Source organism: Solanum tuberosum, unplaced genomic scaffold, assembly GCF_000226075.1.
Source record: "Solanum tuberosum cultivar DM 1-3 516 R44 unplaced genomic scaffold, SolTub_3.0 scf00034, whole genome shotgun sequence".
NCBI classification, from domain to species: Eukaryota; Viridiplantae; Streptophyta; class Magnoliopsida; order Solanales; family Solanaceae; genus Solanum; species Solanum tuberosum.
Genome location: NW_006238962.1, coordinates 2,064,089 through 2,077,980, shown reverse-complemented (window position 1 = coordinate 2,077,980; position 13,892 = coordinate 2,064,089). Strand labels below are relative to the sequence as shown.

At 29.0% G+C, this 13,892-nt stretch overlaps 1 protein-coding gene across 1 annotated transcript in view; it reads left to right on the top strand.

The window, feature by feature from the left end:
• Positions 1–8,692: 8,692 nt before the first annotated feature.
• LOC102578722 (uncharacterized) overlaps positions 8,693–13,892 on the top strand; it is a 6,167-nt gene continuing 967 nt past the window's right edge. Inside the window, exons 1-4 of the mRNA XM_006342568.2 lie at positions 8,693–9,036; positions 10,689–10,882; positions 10,975–11,008; positions 12,374–13,005. Coding sequence (XP_006342630.1) covers positions 8,721–9,036; positions 10,689–10,882; positions 10,975–11,008; positions 12,374–13,005 — 1,176 coding nt within the window. The 5' untranslated portion in view covers positions 8,693–8,720. The remainder of the gene's footprint in view (positions 9,037–10,688; positions 10,883–10,974; positions 11,009–12,373; positions 13,006–13,892) is intronic.

Genomic DNA, 13,892 nt, shown 5'->3' with positions numbered 1-13,892 from the left:
CCCGTTCACCCACCCCCTACCACCCCCCAAAAAAATTTAAGTTTGTTTTTAAAAAATATTTTCAATTTCAAAAATTATTTTCTACTCTAGTAAAAATAAAAGATATTTCTCAAAAAAAAATTCATTCATAAATCAAACACTAAAAATCTTTTCCGAAAAATATTTTCTACTCACCAACCAAACATGAGAAAATAAGTCAAAAATCAATTTATTTTCCAGAAAAACATTTTCTAGGAAAACATTTTCCTTCATACCAAACACACCCTAAATAGGATGTCTCGGCTTGAAATTCTCGAGAATGGAAGAAATTATGTTGCCAAAAAAAGAGTTAGGCAATATGCATATTCAAATTTAATAGAATTCTAACGTAAATATCAGACACCAAGTAAGAATAACGAAAAAACAATATGCACAAGAAGTCCACGTGAATGATGACATTTTTGAGTTTTGACGGTGGTCTTTTATGATATTGTTTTTAAAACATTTATGAACCATGAAACGATGTCGTTTTATCATTTGGCTTGCTAAATGAACAGGATCTACGTGGCCAATGATTGATCCTACGTGGATATCTCCGTCATACCATAGTTGAAATATTTTTTAATCATACGTTAAATTAGAAGAAGGATTATGAGCTAAATTACTAACTCAGCTTCAAAAATCAACTCATGAAGCGCGAATAATATAGTATGAAGATCTAACATTTTAAAAAATAGAAGTGATTTTAAGGTCTAAGTTCCAACACAATTGAACAAGCTAAATCCTATATATTGTTCAAATCATAAAAAGAGGCTATAATTTAAGGATAGATTAATATTATTAAGTTTATAGATTTGAACTATAATTTCATTGCTTATTAGATTCTGAATAAATTAATTATATAATATTAAGTAAAGATAAATTCTTGTCAACAGGAATATTACAATCCAACATCAACAACTTTAATCTTAATAAATAAATATATACTTTGAATCAAAATTAGTGAATTTTCATGAATTAATAAATTCAATTATAAATCTGCCCCTACTATATTGCATCTTATCAACCAAGGTAAAACACTCTAAAATCATAAGCATAAAAATTGAACTTTACTAGTAACTATAACTAATAAAATGATTTTTAAAAAAAAACTCAATAAGTTCAATAAATTAAATAAGGTATCATTTCAATATGCACACCCACCAACAAAAGAAAAAGAGAGAGAATGAAAGTAGATTTTAAAAATTAAAATAGTCCAATACAAAACAAAAAAGAAATTGATTTGTTTGTTTATGTAATGAACAAAATTTTCTTTTAATATGTATATGCCTCATGGCTCGTGAGTTTGTATATAAAAAAATATATTTAAGAAGGCATTGTATATATTAGTCTACACTCTCTTGACATGATTTTAATGTACTATTGATGCATGTATCCAAAATATTATTATTATTATTATATAGAGACTATATTTGGAATAATTTCATTCATCCTCAATTAAGTATACAAATTATGTTGTTTATATTTTGATAACAATCCTCCTTTGAGTCAACAACACTTTAACCAACACCTAGGAACCTAATGCTTTAATGTTTGGGTTGGAAATATTTTAGTAGGAACTCCTTACTAGACACATTCCTAACCGTAATAAGTATGTTCCAACAAAACTATATGATATGATTTACGCACCTTTAGGAATAATAGTGTTCATTAGAAATTTTTATTGTCACTAATCTCTTATTGTTAATCTATTGAATGACTTTGAGTTCATTTTTTATATGTTTTGAGTATTGTTTGCTTTGAATTGACAATTCTGGGTTATAAGGGTATGCTAGTGTTGGCCAGTAACAACAACAAAAGGTAAGGATTTTTTTCTAATTTATTTATTTTAATATTCATGACTAATAAAAATATTCTTATATTTTTTGTCTTTATTTATGTAGGGGCATTGAACATGTCAAGAAAGAACCTATTTGTATCATTCAAGTTGAACATTTGTATTATTCAAGGTAGGCATTTGTGTTAATACACCATATTGATCTTGTTGTCAAAATCTTATTGCCATATATGATGACTTGAGTAATTTATTTGAAAATTCTAAAATATTAGACAAAGTTGAAAATATGAAAAATTAAATAATAACTTTCAAGCTTAGGATTAAATTTACTACATTCTTAATGTTATTAAGTATCAGATAAGAAAATAATGATTATTTTTATTAAGTAAAAAGGCAAAATAGTGAACACAAGAAACTTATATCAAATGTGCAAGAAGAAGTTTATATGCTACATTGATGATGTACATTTGAACACCCTACTTGCTAAAAACATTCACTTTTACTTGTTATTTTTCTCGTATCATAAAGACTTAAGAGAAAAGACACATTAGCTTTTCATATTTTATCGGTAACATTAATTACTTATTCTCCAAATTATTTGTCATGACTTCAGACTATACATCATTATTAACGTATAATATTCATATTAATCATTATTTTCTTCTGAGACATGCAAAATCCAAAATGGCTAAGTAAGAATGAACGGAAGGAGTATACAACAATGGAAGGAACTAAAGTCACTATTATTTTCTCATTTTTGGGTAATTATATTTTTACCAAATGGATATTCCCATTAATGTTTGACCTTTTTCTATTTCACAAGGAAAATATTAAATGGACAATATCATAAAAAGGCTTGAAAAAGCCCAATTAGAAAAGCTGGACCATTTGAAAATGACATATTACTATGGGTCTGTCTTGTTTGAGAGCCCAAAATTTGAAGGAAAAATTATAGACACACTTCACTACCATATATACTATTATTATTTATATTTTAAATATATTACATATCTTACCATTAATTAAGAGTTTTCTACGTATTTTACACTTAGATACATGTATTTTTGCTACTAGATACACAAAATAAGGAAAGAGGCGAGCGAGATTGGGGAGAGAGAAAATACCGAGATTCGTATGTATCTCAGATACATGTGAATCACACTAGATACATGTATCTAGAGTGATTCACATGTATCTGAGCGCTAGATCCATGGGCTAATACACACGAAAAACCAAGAAAGCCAGCTAATTCCTAAAAGTTGGCTTGTAAATGCGAAAATATGCCTTAAAAATGGTGGGACTATTCGCAATGCTTCCCCAACTCACGATGGAGGTCCTCATAAAGTTTTTTCAGGAAAATTTTTTGGGTGCTCCAAGGTGCTAGATCCATGGGGTAACACACCCGAAAAACTAAGAAATTCGGCTAATTCCTCAAAGTTTGCTCGTAAATGAGAAAACATGTCGTAAAAAAATGGTGGGACTACACACAATGCTTCCCCAACTCATAACAGAGGTCCTCATAAAGTTCTTTCAGAATTTTTTTGGTGCTCCAAGGCGCCAGATCCATGACTAATATGCACTAAAAACCAAGAAATTCGATTAATTCTTAAAAGTTAGCTCGTAAATGAGAAAATATGCTTTAAGAACATGGCGGGACTATAAGCAGTGCTTCCCCAACTCATTACAGAGGTCCTCATAAATTTTTTTAATTTTTTTTTGGAAGCTCCGAGGTGCCAGATCTATAGGCTAATACACACGAAAAAAATCAAGAAAGTCGGTTAATTCATAAAAGTTGACTCATAAATACGAAAGTATGCCTTAAGAAAATGGTGGGACTTAAAAAAAGTACCGTGAGGAAAAGATGAAAAAGACTTTGAAAAGAGAATCAAAGAGTGTTTGTAATTATCGAGAGGAAAACAGATGGTGGCCAGTGATGTGCTACGGTCGGATATCGAACGATGATGAGTCGGTCCACCGATCAACTCGGGGCTTGGACTAGCTTGGATTGGGGGAAGGCCAAATCCCGGGCTATTGATACGCCTGTAGAATGTTGTCTCCTTGATTGTGGTAGGGAGCACGCGCCTATGGTGTGCTTTAGCATATGTGTGCTCTGGACACTAGCATGCGGACTCCCTATTCGACCCGTCTTGAAACACAGACCAAGAAGTCTTACATGTTTGCGATCAACGGGTGTGTAACCCCGTAAGTTCTAAGGAAGCTGATTGGTGAGATCCTCTTGAGGGGTGCACCGCTGACCGACCTTGATCTTCTGAGAAGGGTTCGAGTGTGAACATACATGTTGGGGCCCGAAAGATGGTGAACTACGCTTGTCCGAGGTGAAGCCTGGCGAGCGAGATATGTTATATATCCCAGATACATATGAATCTACATGGATACAATGTATCTAGAACAAATTACACCTAAATTTGACCTCATGTATCCAAAATACATGTATTTGGACGTATCTGGAGACACCAAAATCTAGTAAGATATGCTATATTGCAAACTAGAGTATATCTAAATAATTAGCTCCTAAACTAATGAGATTTGTGTAAGTTCCCTAAAATTAAATAGGTATTCTTTAGATATCACGAATACGAACAACCATCATAAACTCGTGTTTTATTTAGATTTTTCGATTCCACACTGTTTGAAATTTCAAAGTGATCCTACTAACATGATCTTGGGCAATCCTCACATCATCATGAGCTAACTTATGAGTTGAGTTAAACTCAACATTCATTTTTTAATCATGGCATCAGAGCCTACGTTTATTTCAGTTTCTTAATCAGAAGTTGAATTTCATGTCATATCGTCTACGCTCTACATATCAACTCTTGGGTGTGTGATATGAGGGGCGTTAGATATGAATCTCCTTGTATAACTAGACAATTCTCTTCTTTTAAACTAGTTTTTTTTTATTGAGTTAGATTCAATGTTTATTTACCAAAAAGAGAAAGAAAAAAAGATTCAATGTCTATTTCTTTTCATAGTCTTATAATTGCCACCTGAAGGGGAAAAAAAATGAATTCCAGAAGTAAAATTTTGACTATAATATTGGAAGTTATCTACCTGTAAATAGTGTTAGGCCAGAATCCAATGACCAAACGAGGATGTAATCGTGTAATCAGAGGTCGATTCAGAATTTTAATTTTATCGCTTATGAATAATAATATAACACAGAAAAAGAATAGTACTATAGTAATTTTTTGAACTTTATATATAGTAATTAAATTGAAAACAAAAATGGTAGAGGACTTTTATTTTGTTTTGTTTTGGAATTAAAGTTGGAATGCTTCTTTGGTCCATTTTACTGGTAGTTATTATTTTTCCTACTTTAAAAAAGTGCACGTACGGAAATATTTTACGACGAGGCGCAATAGATTTTTTTTCTTTGATATTTATTTTGAGCTTCATTGATTCAGAGACGGCAAGATTTGTTAAAGAGAATAGATCTGATAGTTTTCATTTTCAGGACTACAACTCGAGATCTCTTATTAAGGATAAATGGTCCTACAATGACTACAAGTTAACTTCTTAGTAATTGCCAAGATGTTTCCAATGATAAAATAATAAATATTTTAATTAAATCTGAAAATACAAGTCAACAATTAACTCATGTACGATTTAACAACCCCAAAGCCATCTTGAATTTTTTATTCAATAAGAAATGTCAATTTTTTTATGCCTAACAAGTAGTTACATCCCTCTGTCCTATTAAAACTTAATTTTCTAATGAAAGTTTGAAAATTGAAGTTGTAAAAGAATCAAAGGTAAAAGTTACCTTTTTCAACGAAATTAACAACCGAGCATATTGAGTTAATTAACACTAACCACCTCACTATCCCGACCATTCCGCCAATAACAATAATAACATATTTAATATTTAATATTTAGGAAAAAAGGTCTGAAATATATACGAACTTTGACCGAAATTATTGTTACGATATCAAACTTTGAAAATGATCTTTTACCCCTCTGCACTATTTAATAGTGTATTTTAAAGGTATATATGTGTCCACATGGACATCATAAATATTGCATCATTATAAATAGTAATGTGTCCACGTGGGTACATATATACCTTTAAAATACGCTATTAAATAGTGCAGGGGTAAAAAGTCCTCTATAAAGTTTGATATCGTAACAACAATTTCGAACAAAGTTGAAGTATTTTTCTGACTTTTTTCCCTAATATTAATCTATAAGTGAAATCTAAGCAGAATGATATATATATACAATCTTATTCTTATCTTGTGAAGATTGAGAGGTTTTTTTTCTTCTATAAATGCTCTACTCAAATAAATCATGATAAAAACAAGCATGAAAAGAAATACTTGTATATAATAATGAAATTGAAGTAAAAACTTGTCAATAACTCTAAAATATCATAATTCTATATGTGACTCGTCAACCACCATAAAAGAATTAAAGAAGAAACACTATACACAATTGAGTTCCTTTGAAATTCTACCAATCATCATAGCTTGATGAAGTGGTCAATCTAGCTAGCTACAACTTGCAATAATAAGATTAAATTACAATATGTCACCAATATAAACAAATACAAGTTACAATTGTAAACTTTCAAATGCCATAATTGATATTAGCATATTATAGCTACTTTTCTTCTTTGGTACATTTATATTTCTAAAATGTCGGTCCAAAAAAACATTATTCAAAGACATCAAGAATTATCATCATAGTAAGCTTTTCAAAAAGTTTTAAAGAAATATTTATTATATAGAGTTATTTGTTAAGTCAAAATTAAAAAAAAACTATTTTTTGAATAATAATAAAAATCGATTTACAAAATTCAATTTTTTTTTCCAGAAGCATTTTTGAAATTTCGGCCAAGCACAAATTAATGTTGTAATATTGACAAACATGTTTCTTTAAATTAATTTCCAAATACATGCAAACAACTACTTTTAAAAAGTAGTTTTTTTTTTTTGAAAAACACTTCTTATAAAATATACTTTTCAATAAGTTTGAACATTTTAAATTGTCCTTGAAAGTTGAATCTCAAGACCAAAGACAAAGTAAGACATCGCGTGTACTTGGAATTTATTTACGTTAACTCAAACTTTGACAATTGACAATAACATGTATTTTAAAAATTATATCTATGTGGATATTAGATTATTTATATTTTGAATTATTAATTAGTAAACCGTGTTTCTTAATTGAAAATCTCAGCTCTCTATTAGGGTGTGTTTGGTATAGCGAAAAATGATTTTTTAGAAAATAATTTTTGATTTTCTTATATTTAGTTGATTAAAATATTTGAAAAATAATAATTCCCTTAATGAAAATAGAGAAAACAAATGCATAAATGATTTCCATGCTAATTATTGTCTTCTCTCTACCCTTCAACTCTCTACCGACGAGTTCAAGATTTAAGTTTTATAGGTTAAGTATTTAAAGTTCTTGGTGTTGAATCCATGATATTTTAAAGTTACTGGTTCATCTATTGTTTCATATTTAGCAGTCAGATGAACCATGTTACATGTACCAGTATATGTTGTCTCCGCCTCTGACCCCACAATCATCACTACCATAGTATTTTCCTAAACTATAAACAAATGTTTATAAAACAATATTTTTTTATATGTATTTACGAAACACTAGAAAATAAATAAGATAACTATGATGACTTAATTTCCTCAAAAACATTTTTCTTCTTCCTACCAAACACACCTTTTAAGACCATACAACTTATATAAATATAGACAAAATGAGAACATCATGATCATATAAAACTATTCATACATATTTCTTCTAAGTTACAACAAACTATATTCTATGGCTAACAATAATGAAGAATTTTGTAAAGATTACTTTGAATTAAAGGCACAAGAAGCTAGTTACTTTGATTTTATTCGTATTTTCTATTCTAGTAACTTAGATAAAAGAAATTTCTTCGATGTATCGATCGGAGTTACATCGACGATACGAGGTTTTCGCCGGCGATGGCTCATTTTTATCTCCATTGTGTTGCAAAGATTATTGCTTTGGTTCAAAAATCCTATGGAAAATTTAGGTTCTTTTATAGAGCTTTTGCAGAATTATCCTTCTTTTAATGGTGGTTTTATTCAACTTTTCTTCAATATATTACAAGGTACGTACATTATTTTGACTTTAATTATCATTATATATATATATATATATATATATATATATAACTTTGACAATTGACAATAACATGTATTTTAAAAATTATATCTATGTGGATATTAGATTATTTATATTTTGAATTATTAATTAGTAAACCGTGTTTCTTAATTGAAAATCTCAGCTCTCTATTAGGGTGTGTTTGGTATAGCGAAAAATGATTTTTTAGAAAATAATTTTTGATTTTCTTATATTTAGTTGATTAAAATATTTGAAAAATAATAATTCCCTTAATGAAAATAGAGAAAACAAATGCATAAATGATTTCCATGCTAATTATTGTCTTCTCTCTACCCTTCAACTCTCTACCGACGAGTTCAAGATTTAAGTTTTATAGGTTAAGTATTTAAAGTTCTTGGTGTTGAATCCATGATATTTTAAAGTTACTGGTTCATCTATTGTTTCATATTTAGCAGTCAGATGAACCATGTTACATGTACCAGTATATGTTGTCTCCGCCTCTGACCCCACAATCATCACTACCATAGTATTTTCCTAAACTATAAACAAATGTTTATAAAACAATATTTTTTTATATGTATTTACGAAACACTAGAAAATAAATAAGATAACTATGATGACTTAATTTCCTCAAAAACATTTTTCTTCTTCCTACCAAACACACCTTTTAAGACCATACAACTTATATAAATATAGACAAAATGAGAACATCATGATCATATAAAACTATTCATACATATTTCTTCTAAGTTACAACAAACTATATTCTATGGCTAACAATAATGAAGAATTTTGTAAAGATTACTTTGAATTAAAGGCACAAGAAGCTAGTTACTTTGATTTTATTCGTATTTTCTATTCTAGTAACTTAGATAAAAGAAATTTCTTCGATGTATCGATCGGAGTTACATCGACGATACGAGGTTTTCGCCGGCGATGGCTCATTTTTATCTCCATTGTGTTGCAAAGATTATTGCTTTGGTTCAAAAATCCTATGGAAAATTTAGGTTCTTTTATAGAGCTTTTGCAGAATTATCCTTCTTTTAATGGTGGTTTTATTCAACTTTTCTTCAATATATTACAAGGTACGTACATTATTTTGACTTTAATTATCATTATATATATATATATATATATATATATATATTCTCTCTTTAATTTTCTTTCAATTGCTATTCAGAGTTGAGTTATCAAATGGTCACTGTTAAAAAATTAAAAAAGGTGAAATTTCGACAATTTAGTCTTTTCAGTGATGAATTTTATGTTGAAAGTTTCATCGTTGAGACTATATTTTCATAAGAATGTCCTTTTGGAAGTTCGTGTTTTTTTTTAGTGTTGGATGATTTATCAACTTAGTTAAACTAGTCCTTTGGGATGACTCAGTTGGTTTGGAGGGTGGTTATCCACACGGATGATTCGGGATCAATCCCCCCTCAATGCCTTCTGAGTCGAGCTTGTTGTATAGGGCTTGCCTAGTGCGGTTTACATCCCCTGTGTGGTTTGCAGGCTATTACACAGTAAAGGATTTACCCAGTACTCACCCAAAGGGCAGAGGTTTAGCGACTGTGGGTTATCTTAGGTTTAGAGTTAAACTATATTATTAAGAATGTCACTTGATATATACAATCTTCCCAAAAATGAACTATATTTCAGTTGGAAAATAAATTTTTTGGTGCTGGAAAGATGATGTGGCATATCATATCAACTGTTAAACTTTTTAATTTTGTTTTCAAACAATGATCCATTTTTTTTTGTTTTACGTTTGATCATATGTACCATAATTAAAATGCTTCCATTTTCAGATTTCTCAATTTTAATAAAGTTTTATTTGTTTCTTCTTTTATTTTATCATAGATGGAATATTTTCTAAATTTTTCTGGTAGAAATTAAATTGCTTTTTTAGAGTTTATAGACATGCAAGTAAAATGAAATCAAAATGCATGATTCATGCATAGTACCTAAACACGACATGCATTAATTCTCATTTACAAGTTTGAAAATATAAATCTTCTTTGACTTGCTATGAATAATATTTTGTCAAGTTTATTTTTACTTGTTCACTTTAATGTTTGTACGTTTCTTAAGAAATATAATTAATTAGTTTTTTTATCACAATATTCATAGTAATTGATGTATAATATCAGGTCTTGGGAATAAATAATTAATACTCCATTGAAGGCAAAAGAGGGGAACATAATTATTTTTATATGTTAAAAGTGATAAATAAAAATGAAAATATATTTTCGAAATAATGTATAAGTAAAAGTAAACGGAAGAAATATCTGAAAACTAGACTTAATTTTATTTATATTATTATTATGATAGACGGCGAGAGAAATATTAAAGCTTGAGAAATATTTTTTTGAGAAGGGCAACATCATAGAGCATAGTATTAAATTCCGTAATTGATTAAAAAAATGTCACAATAATCCTACAAGAAAAAAGAATTCACCAAATTGAAATATTATGAAACAAAATTCAGGTTTTTTATCTGATATTTAATATTTGTATTGGGGTTTGACTAAATCTGAATTCTCATTTTGAAATTTCTCACCACAATCCACATTAGTGAAGCAAAATTAAGTTGAACAATGAAAATGTCATGACGTGCATTTCATAATTAATTATTTTTCTACTAATTTTTTTTCTTTATATGCAATGTTTAATATTCACTAGTATTATAAATTCTTGATACTATCAGTGTATATAAATAATATATCTCATCGTACAATTGTAGGAAAAGTAGTAAGGCCGGAAAAGTCATCGGAAAAATTCAAGTCGATGATCGGAAATCTTGATTTGAGGGTGGAATTAGACAAGAAAATAAAAATTGGGGATATAAGATATAATCGACACGTGTCAATTATGGCTGCTAAATTATCTTATGAAAATGAAGCATTAAATAAGACAGTAATTCAACAGCATTGGCAGGTAAATTATTATTCTTTATAATAATTATAATATTTATTAAAAAATAAAAAATTACTAATTAAAATATGCACTGTGTTTATTTTTTCCTGCAGATGCATTTCTTGGGGTTGCATAATTTTTGGAATGGTAAGCGATCTTTATCTCTTTTAAATATATTGAACGGTTACGAAAGATTGAATTTGAACGGATAAAAATAAACATAGCTAATAAATGATCAGTTTAAATTCCAGTGAGTAGACCAAATCTATTTTCATGAGTTGATTAGGTATTTTCAACAACTACGTTCAGGTGCAAATTAGAATAGGATTTCACTTATATATACTATAAATGAAAATAGTTTTTTATGTGTGAATGTATTTTTATATTCTATTTTTCTTAAATTGCTCAGACACCAACCAAACTTAATTAAGAAGATTTCAAAATAGAAAATAATTATAAACAACATTTTATTTTTCTTAGAAAACGTAAAATAAAATGCTGGTTGGTGAAAAAATTAGTAATTTAGGTAGGTGATTAGTTTAAACTTATTATATAATTAAGTGCGTATAAGATTCCATTTTAGGTGATTTGAAGTGATGTCCTCGAAGTGCATTAATTACATTAATTTTAAAATCTAGTTGTAGATATTTGTAATTAATTGATAAAATTAGTGTTAATTTTTTACTTTTAGCGTTATTATTAAGAAATCAAAACCTTGATGTATGTGCAATAGCTAGCATAAATTAATTTAATACAATAAATATTGCTATATTTTATTGAGTGATCCAAAACGTACGCCTTGATCTTTTACCACCAACCTCTCTATGTTGATTTCAAAATAATATTAAACTTTTAATTTGAGTCAAGACATGATCAACACTAATTTATTAAAAAAAAAAACACTTGATACTTTTTGTCGGTGGAAGCTGTTAGGTATTTCATAAAATTAATTGAGATGCATCATTCGTCCGAGCTGATCGGAACATCAAGATTTTATTTTAAAAATCTCCAACTTCTTTGGATTTACACTTATTTTTATTTCCAATACAATAGTGTTTGGGTTTTCTTCTAAAGTAAAGTTAAATTTGGATACAAAATTAGATTATGTACGGTAATTTTTTTTTATTTATACTATCATTATACATTATCAAAGCTATGTACGATAAACGAGGTTCAATTAAATTCCCTTCATCAACAAAAAAATATACCATATATATACATTTTAAAAAAGTTTGCACACGTATAACTTGTTCAATGCAGTCTTTAATCCCTTGTTCGATTTTTTGATTCCTGCCTATAATGATATACTGTATATGTAGATATTTTCTTCAAAAACACACAAACACACACAAACACACTCGATTTTCACTTTTCTTTTGTAGTTGAGTTGATTGACTGCCTAACCTTTCACCTTATTGGTAAGGGTTAGACTCCCATCTCGTAATCCCGTCTCCTATTTCCCCTTCCCTTACCTCCGACGTAACAATTAAAATATATTATTATTTTTTGCAGCTTATGAGGAACAATATTCAACCCAAGCCATAATGTTTCAAGACAAAATTGAAGATCCAAATTTAATTGTGGTAGCATTTAGAGGGACAAGCCCATTTAATGCAAATGCATGGATCACAGATATAGACTTATCATGGTATGAACTTGAAGGCCTTGGTAAAATCCATGCAGGCTTTATGAAGGCCCTAGGGTTACAAAAGCCCATTGGATGGCCCAAACACATTAACCAAGAAGCCCAAGAACAAAATAATAGTAGTTCTAAAGAATTTGCATATTATAAAATAAGAGAAGAATTGAAGAAAATATTGAGCAAAAATGATAAAGCAAAGTTTATAGTAACAGGACATAGTTTAGGTGGTGCATTAGCAATATTATTTGCATCAATATTAATTTTACATGAAGAAGAGTGGCTATTAGATAAATTGGAAGGAGTTTACACTTTTGGCCAACCAAGAGTTGGAGATGAACAATTTGGGAAATTCATGATGGAGAAATTGAAGAAATTTGATGTGAAGTATTATAGGTATGTTTATTGCAATGATATGGTGCCAAGATTGCCCTATGATGACAAAACTTTATTCTTCAAGCATTTTGGATCATGTTTGTTCTACAATAGCCTCTACTATGGCAAGGTAAACTTTCTAATTTGTCTGTACAATACGATGAATTTAAGAGTTTTAGATGATAAATATATAGTAGTACCATTATATCAACGATTCTTGCAAGGACTTGTCATGCTTATATGGTAGGAACTTTCTAATCTCTCTGTATGATCGATTTAGGAGTTTTAGATAATAAATACATAGTAGTAGTACCGTTATATCATTATTATTTCAAGGATTTATCATTCTTATATTACATAAACTTTCTAGTCTCTCAAAATCATCTATCTCGATCAGTAACAAATCTAAGATTTTAAGATAATAACTTTGGAGTAGTATCATTACATTCACTATTCTTTCTTGTCATGCTTATATAATCGATCTCGATCAATAGGAATTAGGACTCACTATTTTCTCAAGGACTTGCTATGCTTATATGATCGATCTCGATCAGTGTAGAATCTAGGATTTTAAGATAATGAGTGTGAAGAATCATTACGCTCACTATTCATAACTAGTGGAGATCAGAGTACGAGGGTCAATATATTTAGTTTTTAGCATTAATTCAAACATTAACTGTAAAAAAAATATTCTAAAATGAATTTTACATATTCAGAAGCTTACATAAAAATTATCTTAGATCATATTTTTACGAGTCTAGAGCCTAAAGGGCAAAAAAAATGGTCAAAAATTCCAAAAGGGCACATCACTTTTTATTTTAGCCAAAAGGGCAAAATCGCTGCGTCAGCAGCGACTTTCCTCTGACAAAATGACAAAATCGTTGCCCTAGCAGCGATTTCGTCTAAAAAAAAATATTTTTTTTTAAAATTAAAAATCGCTGCTTTTTTTTCTTTAAAAAAACTAAAACAGCACATCAAAAAAAAAATTAACCAAAAGGGCTTCTGACAAAACAAAAA